An 11,955-nucleotide genomic window follows, 5' to 3' on the forward strand; every position below is an offset into this window, starting at 1 on the left:
AAAATTGATATAGAAATGCAAAGGATCTAGAATAGCAAAATAATTTTGAAATCAAAAAGTAGGAGTTTCACCACCTTGCCATAAAAGCGATAGTGTGATGTCTGCCTGTTGATAGACATATTGATTAACAGAACAGAATAGAAAATATAGAAATAAACCCTTACATTTATGGTCAACTGATTTTTGACAAAGGTGCCAATGCAATTCAATAGTGAAAAGAGTCTTTCCAACAACAAATAATGCTAAAACGACTGGATCTATATATAAAAAACAAACCGAAAAAAAAAAAAAAAAACCGAACTTAGACCTTTACCTCAAACCATGCATAAAAATCAACTCAAAACATCTGACAGACCTATGTATAAGAGTTCAGATAATAAAACTTAGAAAAGAAAATACAGAACATGTCTGTGACCTTGGACCAGCCAAAGGTTCCTTAGATAAGACCCAAAAAGCATGATTCATAAAAGAAAGAAATGATAATCCAGACTTCATCAAAACTAAACTTTTGTTCTTCAAAAGGTCACATTAAGAAACTGAAAAGACAAATCAAAGACTGATAAAATATATGCAAGTCATATATCTGATAAAGAATTTGTATCTAGAATATATAAAGAACTCTTACAACTCAATGAGACAAACACTCCAATTTAAAAAAAAAGGGGGCAAAGGATTTGAATAGATATTTCACCAAATAAGGTACACAAATGGCTAATAAGCACATGAAAAGATGTTAAACATGTTTAGTCATTAGGAATGTACAAATTAAAGCTACAATGAGATACCACTAAAAACCCACTAAATGGCTATAATAAAGAAGATTGACAGAAGCTTGACAACAAGTGTTAACAGGATGTGGAGAAACAGAAACCTTCATACACTGCTGGTGCGGATGCAAAATGTGACAGCTACTTTGAACATTTTGGCAGTTTCCTAAAAAGCTAAAAACAAACTTACCATACTACCTAGCACTTCCATTCTTAGGTATCTCCCCAAGAGAAATGATAATATATAATCTCACACACAAAAAAGTATACACAGATATCTACAGTAGCATTATTCATAATGGTCCGAAATTAGAAACAATCGAAATACCCATCAACTGGTGAATGGACTAAAAAAATATATGGTATATCCATATAATGGAATAATATTCAGCAATAAAAAGGAGTTACCGCCAAATCCAAAGGGACAAAAAGCCAGCCAATGATTTCCTGGGGCCGGAGTGGGAGCAGAGGTTGACTGCAAATGGGCATAATACTTTTTAAGGTTGCCATCAATGTTCTAACACTAGACTGTAATGATGATTGCACAATGCTATTAGTTTACTAAAAATCACTGTACACCTAAAATAGATGTATTTTATACACCTCAATAAAGCTGTTTGAAAATTAAACCACAGCAAATTCTACTGTATATTTACAATAATATCCAACATTTCGTATGTAAATTTAGGTATGATTTATGATTGAAATAAGGCAATCACTTGGGGAGACAGGTTTGTGATAGCAACTCAAAGCAAAGCAATTATAATGAACTTAAAAGAAAAGTAAGATGCCTTGATTTCAAACAATTGATGTTTGCTGGTCAGTTTTTTAAAAAAAGAAGAAAATTAAGCAATTTTCTCACTCTGTAGCAAGTCAGAATTCTAGAATATTTTTAAATGCTTAAATTGTAAATTTATCTTTTCTAACCTGATAAACTGCATAATAAATGCTTTATTTAGCAGTAAATGGAACGCTTTAAGGCAATATTTTCTATACTATTTTAGGTAACATAAACTCTGTATTAAATATTTAATCATATGTGAGAAAATAATTTTTTTCAATTCTTCAATCCTTTTGATTTAGGTAAGGAGGAAATCTGCATGAGGGGCTAGTTTACTTCTAAATACCTCTCATGTAATCTGCAAACTGCCCTTTTAAAGAAAAAGGTAACAGCCTTTGGCAGGAAACTAGATTTTCATAACATTCTTTTCATTGTATTCCCTCATGCAGTAACCCTCTATTCATACAAGTGGTGATAGTTTTCCATTTGTAATAAAGATGTAAATTAATTTATTTTGAAAGAGAACTTCAAGTCTAAAAGTTAGACTGGAGAGGTACTATGAGGACAGGGCAAAAATCATGAGTGAGGTATGTTAAGAACCTAAATTCAGGAAACTTTGATTCCCATGTTGTAAAGCACACAGTCCGCAGTAAACTCAGAATGAATGTTCACGAGTAAAATGGATCACTTCGATAATTCACAAGCACCTGAAGATAAGCAAAATGTCTTTAATGTTCTAATTCTGCTTCTTTTGTGTGTGTGACTTTCTTTTTCCATAGATCACATCAATATAAACGCATACTAGGAACCAGGATTTCAACTAGCTGTAATACTGCACAGTAGTTTAAGTTTTGGCAAACAGCAGATTATCTAATAATTAAAGAAGGACCCTTTATCACATACCACTTTTTCCCCCAGCTTTAATGAGATATGACTGACATATAACACTGTATAAGTTGTACATGTTGATTTGATACACATATATTGCAAAATGATTACCACCATAGTCTTAGCTAACACTTGCATCATGTCACATAATTACCATTTCTTTTTTGTAGTGAACACATTGAAAATCTACTCTCATCTAAGCAACTTTCAAGTATATAATACAGTCTTATCAACTATAATCACCATGCTGTACATGAATTTACTCATCTTACAGCCGGAAGTCTATGCTCTTGGACCAACATCTCCCTTTTTCCACCCTTCCCAGCCCCTCGTATCCACCATTCTAGAATGTTTCTATGCATTCAGCTTTTTCAGATTCCATATATGTAAATGATATCATACATGAATTGTCTCTGACTTATTCCACTTAGCATAATGCCCTCAAGGTCCTGCCATGTCGCTGCAAATTGTTTAAGATGCCCTTCCTTCTCATGGCTGAATAATATCCCACTGTGTATATGTACCACATCTCCTTTATCCATTCATGCATTGACAGATACTTAGGTTACTTCCACATCTTGGCTATTGTGAATAACATGTAACACTTTTCTAATATAATTTGGACTGTGTGTAATAAAAAAGTATTTAATTCACCTTCACTTATATAACCCTCCCTAGTCAAATTTTTCTCATTTTAAGTTGTAATTTAGTATTACCACATTTTTTAAGTTACATGTCAACATTTAAAAATCTTCCAATTATTAGAACTTGAAAAAATTCTGTGCTATGCATAGGACAGATATCCTAAATTCATTAATTTATTTTAAATACTTATTAAGCATGTGCTTTGTGCAAAGCATTATGAATAATACAAAATAAGATCACTTCTAAAATAACACAATGTTGTAACTCAATTACACTTCAATTAAATAAATAAATAAGACCACTTCTGCACTCCAGAAACTTACAATCTAGTTGGAGAAATAAAGCATGTGGGCAAAACTACAGTACAAACAGTAGTTCATCAAAAAAACGAACACTTCTAATTATAGTAAATAAAGAACGACTCACAGAGCAGGATTTCAACAGTAGCTAAAGTTTGAATAATATTCTGATAGGCAGAGATGGGGCAAGAGAGCATTCCAAGTGGGGAGTGTCTCTGTTATCAAACTAAGGAGTTTGAACTTCATTCTTTAACCAACAGTGAACCCTAAATGACTTCCAACCAGTGAGTTTATAAGGAAGGCTCTTTGGAGGCATTAACAGAATAGGGTTTAAAAGGTGAGAAATGGGAGAGCTGGAAAAATACAGGTACCATACAAATTAAGTTACTTTCCTAAGGTCACACATTTAACCATACACCTGATTCTTTGAACGTCTATCTCATTGTTTTCCATTATCAGTATACAGCAACAAGAGGATAAGTTTCTATTCAGGGTTACTCAAAGACAATTTATTTCATAAGGCCAGTAATTATTTATCTATTTCAGCTTTTTATTAGTAGTGATAACTCACAAAATTTTCATTTATATTAACACACTAATATCTTTGGATAGAATGTTTTTTTCATACAATGTGCCCCTTAATCCCTTTCATATACTGCCTATTTATACTACCTTTTTCACAGGAGGTGTTCATATATTTGAAATAATCAATCACCTGAAAACTGAGATAAGACTAATTTAGAATTAGAGCATTCTAAGGTATCATTTTGTGGTTCACATATGTAGACTTTTTGTACTCACAGTTAAGCAGTATATTAAACGAATAATTCTAGGCTCTCTGATACAATACAAAACACAATTCATCTCACACAACACCCATGTCAATCATAAATCATAATGTGCTTTAAACAGCAGCTTCATCCTCAAAGCTGAAACTAGTCCTTTTACAACACCCTTGGCAGAAATACATCATCAACTGCTCCATCAAGTAAGTCCCACCTCTAGCATCCCAATCTAACATACATACCAAACCTTTTTTGAGTCCCCTTTTTTGGGTTCCAAAATATATGGATGATCCCTGTTGTAAGCTCAAGTAGTTTTTAAAACTCGTAAGTAGAATCACAAAGTAGAGAAAGCAATTTACATCAACATGTTACAATGAAAACAAGTCACATCCTCACACTAAAAATGAAATCAAAAAGCAAAGTAAGTATCTACAGAAACTCTTTTGTTTATTAACACATCTGAAAAGCACTATACTACATTTCTCAAACTTGGAGTCAGGAAAGAATTTTGAAGAGATATGATTCTATAACACTGGGATTCCAAATAGCTACTTAGAGTTTATAATAGTAGCTATAAGAGGTATTGATACATACAAGCTCACTAGAAGACCCATAAAATGTACCCAAGTTATCCTTAGAGATTTTATTTTAATGTTTCCATTGTCTCATGTCTAATCAATATTTTCCAGACAGGAATTCTTTTAGACATTAAAAAACAGCTAGACTATCAAATGCGCAATCCTCCCACAAGGCTGGTTTTTTTCTTTTTAAAAATGCATTCCTCCTAAGTGAGCTTAACTTACTAAGAGAGCCCTAACAAAATTTCAAGTAAGCCAATCGTGTTATATCCTCTCATCTCTTTGAGCATGTTTCTCCCTGTCTCCAAATGCCCTCAAGCTGCTTTTAAGACCTCAAACTCCATAAAACCCTTCTTCAGATCTTCAAAATTCACTTTATTCTGTAAAATTACTTGCATATACAATGTCTCCAAAATCAAAGCTTTCATGTTCTCACGCAAACATTTTAAACCAATTCACTCTAAATTATATAGAAATAACTGATAGCTACTCAATTTAGCTAGAGGTGTTTTCACTTCTAAAAGAAGTCTGTTGACCTAAATTATGTAAGTTAAAATAAATTTAAGTTTAGAAATTTAAAAATCAAAATAGAAACTGGGGTCTGGCACCTGTTCCCCCATTCACCCAGTTATAGACCTTAACTTCACCTGGTCCAATACTTGATCTCTAAAGTGACAGTGATGCCAGAGATCAAAGTTAACCATTCGTAAACCTACAGTACCATGGAGCCTCCTCTAAGGTTTTCCTGCATCTCATTTCACATACTTCTGAGCCCACAGATTCTGTACAAACTAACTTTTTGCACAGTGGATCTTAATGGTAGTGGCCCCAGCACTTCTGTAGGAAGTAGCTATCTGTGTGCACGGTAGGAATCTGAAGGAAAGAAGTATGAGTAGTTTTACATTCCAGGACGGCCTTTGATTTACTTAGTATCTAAGTCCAAAAGCAAAAAAACCTGATATTCTTAATATTCACAATATCCCTGTCAAGGCGCATTTTTGTTTCTTCTACAGAGGAATGGTAGCCTACAGGCTTCCGGTCTCTTCCTCCTACAAATTAAGTTTAGTTCCGCCTAAAATTAAGTCAGGTCTGCCCTTTATAGAGATAAGGAAAGTTAAATTTTAGGCTTTACAAACAATTTGTTAAATTAGAGTGAAATTATGTACTAAATTCAGAAGGCAATTTAAAATTCAAGTTCTAATTATTTTTTTCTTTATATGCTTTAAGTATAATAGTTATATACAACCAAATAAAATATTATTCAATTGGCATACATGCTGTAAATGAATTAGTATCTCATTTAAGAACCAAATGATATGCAATACATATATTCAAAAAATGCAATCAAGCACCAGACAGAAGAGTCACACTGTTGTTTTATAACAGCCTATTTTGTTCTGATACAGAAAAATTAAATCAGCTAAAACTTAATGGCAAATAGTCTGATTTAAACACTAACTATAATAGTCACATAAAAGAGATACCAGAAATATCTAAATCTCATCATCACTTTTACCAGGGCTGTGTGTGAGGGTAGTCAAGGGCCTCACAGGCATTCAAATGATCAGATACACAGATGTGACAGTTTTAGCTAATTTAACTAAAGCCAGTATTTCACAAAGATCTAACAAAGCTAAGGTCACGACCTATTTCCACTTGGTAAAATTAGCTTTGAAAAGAGAACGACTTTACTCTGACATCGATTAGTACTGCCTTCGGGGGGGGGCATTTTTAATACTCTATTTTGTTGCTTTTATAAACAGAACCGTTACGGAAAATAAGGAGTATCCTATCCACCACTTATTTTTGAAGTTATCTACTCAGTAATTAGATACAAGAAATAAAAAAGCGAGATTCACAGAAAGCAAAAACACAACACCGGTTCACGCTCGTCCCAAATCTTATTACTTCCAGGTGTGAATACCAGGAGCAGCGCGAACAGATTTGAGCTCTACTTCCGCTCCTACTAACCCCCTACAATTCTCTACAGAAGAGTCCAAGAGCAGCAGAAAAAAGAACTGGCCTGAGAGTGGAAAGGAGATGTTGGGGTGAAGCGAGGAGTTGGATTCTCAAAACTTTAGTAAAAAATAACTCTGGCTGTGGTTGCTAGAAATAAGTTATCACAGCATGTAAAGTCTGACACTGGGTAAAGCCCAACAGGCTTTCCCTAACTTCAAAACAACGGCCTTTAGGGCAAGGAAGGGCTAGGAACAAAACAGCGGCCAGATTCCTAATTGCAGAAAGTTTAAACAAATTTGTTCCTCAGCGAATGGGGGAAAGGAAAGGAGGGAAAGTCTGGGCTCTGCCGACGGAGCGCTTGGGGTCCGCACTGTGCGCAGCAGTCGGTCCAACGCAGGGAGGCGCTGGGATTTGGGGCACCAGCGACGACATCCACCCTGGAGCCCTGGCCGGAGGACGTGTTAGGACCCGGGGGTTCGTGTGGCCGAGTAGGTGGAACAAGGACGGCGAAGACGAGTGGGTCCGGCGCGAAGGGGCACGGGTCCCAGACTCTGGGTGGAAGTTGGGGGCGAGACGGTGCCGGGACGCCGGGGAGGGAGAGGCGAGAGACGGCGGGCGGCTCTACTTACTCGGCTGTACCAGATGCTGAGGCGGGCCGGGGCCAGCACGGCGAAGAAAGTCCTCTGGGGGTCGGACTGAACGTGGAAAGGCGCCTCGGCCAGGCTCCCCAAAGGGCAGAGCAGCCTCTTGGGCCAGCCGCTCAGGAAATACATGGTCCGCGCGGAGCCGCCGACGCCGCAGCGCCCGGCGGCCCCCGGCCCCGTCCGTCACACTCAGCGGTCCGGGGCCGGACGCCCGTTTCCCACACCGCCACCGGCCGAGTCGGCGGCGGCGGGGGTGGCAGCTCAGGGCATTTGCCCGTTGGCCGGGCCGGGCCGGGCCGACGCGAAGCTAAGCGACTAAGGCACCCCGGCGCAGACGGGGCCCAGTGTGGGGTACGGAGGGGGAGAGCGAGTCGGGGCCGGGAGGGGGCGGGAGGAGCTGGACAAGCTGGAAAAGCTGGGAAGGCCCGCCCCGGCCCCGCCCCTTCCTCGGGCCGCCCTGGCGTCACCACGCCGCGCCGCGTGTGTCTGGCCAGGGAGGGCTGCTGAGCGCGCGCGCGTACTGGAGACTTCTCCCCTCCCCCTCCCTCTGCTTTCTGAAGCTTCGCCTTGGGCTTCACTTCAACACGCATGCGCCTGTGCCCCGCCACCCTTTGCTCCTCTGCACCTCCCACTTGCAATGTAGAGCGTGTAGTCTGGGCTGGAAGGCGGGACTACCGCCTGACACTCGGCGACAAGTGGGCCGAGCCTGCGAGACGCAGCTACAAGGCGACTACGAGCCGGAGCCGCCCGTTGCCTGGCCTAGCCAAATTTGACTTCCCTCGCGGATTGGTGCTGCCTCTGATGGAGGCGGTCCCGGAGCTGCATCGCCGAGCGGGGGTGGGGGAAATTGCGGAGGAGGACGAGTCACGTGACGCTCCGTGCTCCAGTTCCGGTCCTGGCTTCTGGGCCGTGATCTCTGTGACGGGTTGTCGTGTCCTTCACCCAGTGAGCCTTTCTTGTCTGACAAGGTCTGCGGTGAAACCTGCTGGTGAACTTCCTGCCCTCATGGAGTTTACACCCTAGAGGAGCCCTTTATTTCAATTCGTAAATAAACCACCATGGAAGTGCCTGAATCCTGTTCTCTGTCCTTCAGGAATTCTAAATGTAGTGTATGTTTTTGAATTCAGTTTGCATTTTTCTGTCCCTTTACCAACCATAATGTTAAACAAGGCGAGGCTTTCTCTTTTGCACTCTCAGTAGGGTATAAGATTTAATTTTAGAGCTGGAACAGACTTTAGAGATTCTGTAGTTCAATGTTTAACTTTCTGGACCCAGGGATCACCTTAATAATAAGAGGGTTTTCTTAAGTGTTGATTCTACCTCTGAATAGGATGGCAGGAGTGGCGAGGGAATGCGGAGTAGGGGAAGGGGGAGGGTCTGGATTAAAAGACTTGCTTCTCATTATCTACTTTTTTGTACCGTCTGAATTTTTCCACGTGTTTCTATTACTTTTTCAATTAAAGGATTTTTAAGTTAGCCCAGGTTTTAAAAAAAAATGTTAGCTCACATGAAAAAGTAGCAAGATAAACAGCAAAAGAGGAAACAAAGTAACTTAATCCGTATCAGATGTAGTATTGTAGCTGGTATTCATAACAAAATATGTAACTTTACATAATTTTCCTAAACATTCAGTGCATTCCCCAGAAGGCGATCAAAGAACCCAGGATTCCTCAAATCAAAGTTGAAATTGCCTCACCACTCACCAGCCTCTTGTGGTCAGACCATGTCTCCTTCCTGGTGTTTTTTTTCTGACAAACAGCAAAGCAGCCTGGAACGTAGTAAGAATAGTAAACTCAAAGTATTTGTCAAAGGAAACTTTGGATGAAACCGTGATCCAGCTGAACTGTACCATTAGACAAATAAAGAAGCCCAGAGTGGTTTCTTGACTTGCCAATATAAAATTGTAGAAGAATAACAGTGGCATCATACTGTCATCTAACATTCTCAGATTCAGTTATGCACTTGGCAGAAAGAGAGAGGAAATTAAAATAAGTTACAGGGCACCAATTCCACTGGCAAAATTTCCTGAGAGTGTATTCGTCCCAGCTCTCCTTCAGAGGTTCTTTGTTCTCACGTGCTTCCTAAATGTTAGCATTTAACTGCACTCAAGCACATTTTAAGGAACTTCTAAGTAATTTTCATTGCTCTGTTTTAACTTTACTTGCTGGCTTTAGAATCTAATTTCTCTGCCACATTCCTTTGTAGTATTTAAGGTTTGCAGAATATTTTCAAATGTATGACTTGATTTTGTTCCACAGTAAATCTTCAAGGTAGGTAATACTGGTGTGATGTTATTCTCACTTTCTATTTCTCACTTTTCTATTTCACTTTCTTTTTAATGAGGAAACAGGACCAGAGTGGTGAACATGCCCAAAGTCACATGGCCTGAAGAGAACTGGCCTTCCTTCTACAGACCTAGTGATCTTTGGATTGAACTGAACTGTGGTAGCTGCTCCAGGCAGTGACACCCTATAGGCCTTTCGCCCTGTGGGGGGAAAAGTGAAATATCTGACTCTCCACAATCCCTTACTTAAGAGTTCCCCCACTGTGATAGAAATCTTATGAACTGGACTTTCCAGCTTTCAAATATCAGTGTAATGTTACTCTAAATACACTAGCAATTCCTGTGCCCTGAATGTTCCTTCTCTTCCTTTCCCTACACCACCACCGTCACTCTCAAGTCAAACTTAATGAACTCTATTCTAAGACTGAGGTGTAGGTGAACATCAATAGGTATGTGTTTTCATGTATCAAATTAACGGGGTTTTTTATTAGAAGAAATGTTCGTACACAGAAACAGAGGTACATTTATAAATGGTTGGTGGAAGTATAATTTGGTGCAGTTTTTCTAAGGAGTAGTTAGCATTACATTTAAGAAAGAGAGATCTTAAAGATATGCACACCTTTGGCCCCAACTATTTCTTTTCCTATGATTAGTTTCTAAGAAATAAACACCAATATGTACAGAGTTTAGCTTTAAGAATGTACCCCACAAAGGTGTAGCTAAGAGCAAGTAATCCAAATGTCCCCCAAAAGACATTAATTATACTCCTTCCTTACAATGGAATATCTTGCAAAAATAAAAAATTATGTTGGGGAAGAATATGTAATCATATAGAAGTATATTCACTATTATGAAGTAATGAAAGCAGGAAAAAGGCAGTATCCTATGTTCATGAAAAAAAAAGTATAAAAATGCCTAGAGAAAAAAAAAGGAAGAAAATGCACTAAAATTCTGGTATTTACCCTGACTATGGTGCTTTTTATGTTCTTTTGGAGGCTTTTCTGTATTTTCCAAATTGTCTATAACGAACACATGTTACTTCTGTAATGAAAAACAATTAAGTAAAACAAAGTTAAATTGCTCATGACTGATAATGACCCACTTGCCTGCTTTAAGTGGGGCCTGCAGTACTGGCAAATCAGGGTGGAATGTAGTAACGTGGAGCTTCAGGCACTGTCCCAAGACTGGTGAGAGGAGGATTAGGAGGAAAAGCACCCTGAGTCATCAGACTGAAAGTAGGCTCTCTGCCCTTCAGACATTCACAGACTTCTTATAACAGTACACAGTTGGACTGGAATTTGATCCTTCACACACCACTCCCAATATGGGGGGAGCTCTATAATAACCTATCACAGTATTTACCGAAAGTGATACTGCTTTAGTTTTTGACTGTTTAATATGCTTTTTAAAAAAATATTTATTTATTTATTTTTGTCTGCGTTGGGTCTTAGTTGATGGCACGTGGGATCTTTCCTACGGCGCACAGGATTCTCTCTAGTTGTGGCGCAAGGGGGTGGGCACCGGGCTCCAAAGTACGTGGGTTCTCTAGTTATGGCATGCAGGGTCAGTAGTTGCAGCTCTCGGGCTTAGTTGCTCCATGGCATGTGGGATCTTAGTTGCCTAACCAGGGATTGAACCCGCATCTCCTGCATTGGAAGGCGAATTCTTAACCACTGGACCACCAGGGAAGTCCCTAATATGACTTTAACATTCAACTTTATGACACTTCTGTTATGTACAACTGATGTATTTGCTTCTGGGATAGATTCTTGATTATTATTCATCCCCTCCTGAAGATTGATAATATCTCAGCTGAAATGATACAATGTCTGTGTTTTGCTTCAAGGTAATCCGGGGGTGAGTGGAGAAGGTGGAAATATATATGAAACAAGGTTGGCCATGAGTTGATAATCCAGGAAGCTAAATGATGGGAACTTGGGAACTCATCTTGTTATTCCATATGGTTGAAATTTCCACTAAAAAAGTATAAACATCTAAATTTTAAACAAATCAGGAACTCCATCATGTGTGATTAACCAATCTACCTTGTCCACAATCCTCACGGTAAATAGTGTTAAATTTTACTTAGAATCATTTAATTAACCATAAAGGCAGAATGGCTTATTATTAATAAGCCTTAATTGATGCAAATGAGACTCCCTAGGCTGGCACTTGAACACAAACTAGAAAATAAAGTGAGGAAGTCTGCTGTTCCCCATAAAGCAAAATGGGAAAAGAGTCACTATTCTTTCCCTTCACTTTGATCTTTTTAGAAATTTTTTAAAAATCGTTGGAAACAGACCTGATTCCATTCAAATAGCAAAC

General features: G+C 38.9%; 1 protein-coding gene across 2 annotated transcripts in view; it reads right to left on the reverse strand.

Moving 5' to 3' along the window:
• RIC1 (RIC1 homolog, RAB6A GEF complex partner 1) overlaps positions 1–7,475 on the reverse strand; it is a 137,410-nt gene extending 129,935 nt beyond the window's left edge. For both annotated transcript variants that reach the window (XM_065879196.1, XM_065879195.1), the window contains exon 1: positions 7,332–7,475. In XM_065879196.1, the coding sequence (XP_065735268.1) occupies positions 7,332–7,475 (144 nt within the window). The remainder of the gene's footprint in view (positions 1–7,331) is intronic.
• Positions 7,476–11,955: the final 4,480 nt, after the last annotated feature.

The sequence above is a fragment of the Phocoena phocoena genome, chromosome 6, assembly GCF_963924675.1.
Source record: "Phocoena phocoena chromosome 6, mPhoPho1.1, whole genome shotgun sequence".
Taxonomy (NCBI): Eukaryota; Metazoa; Chordata; class Mammalia; order Artiodactyla; family Phocoenidae; genus Phocoena; species Phocoena phocoena.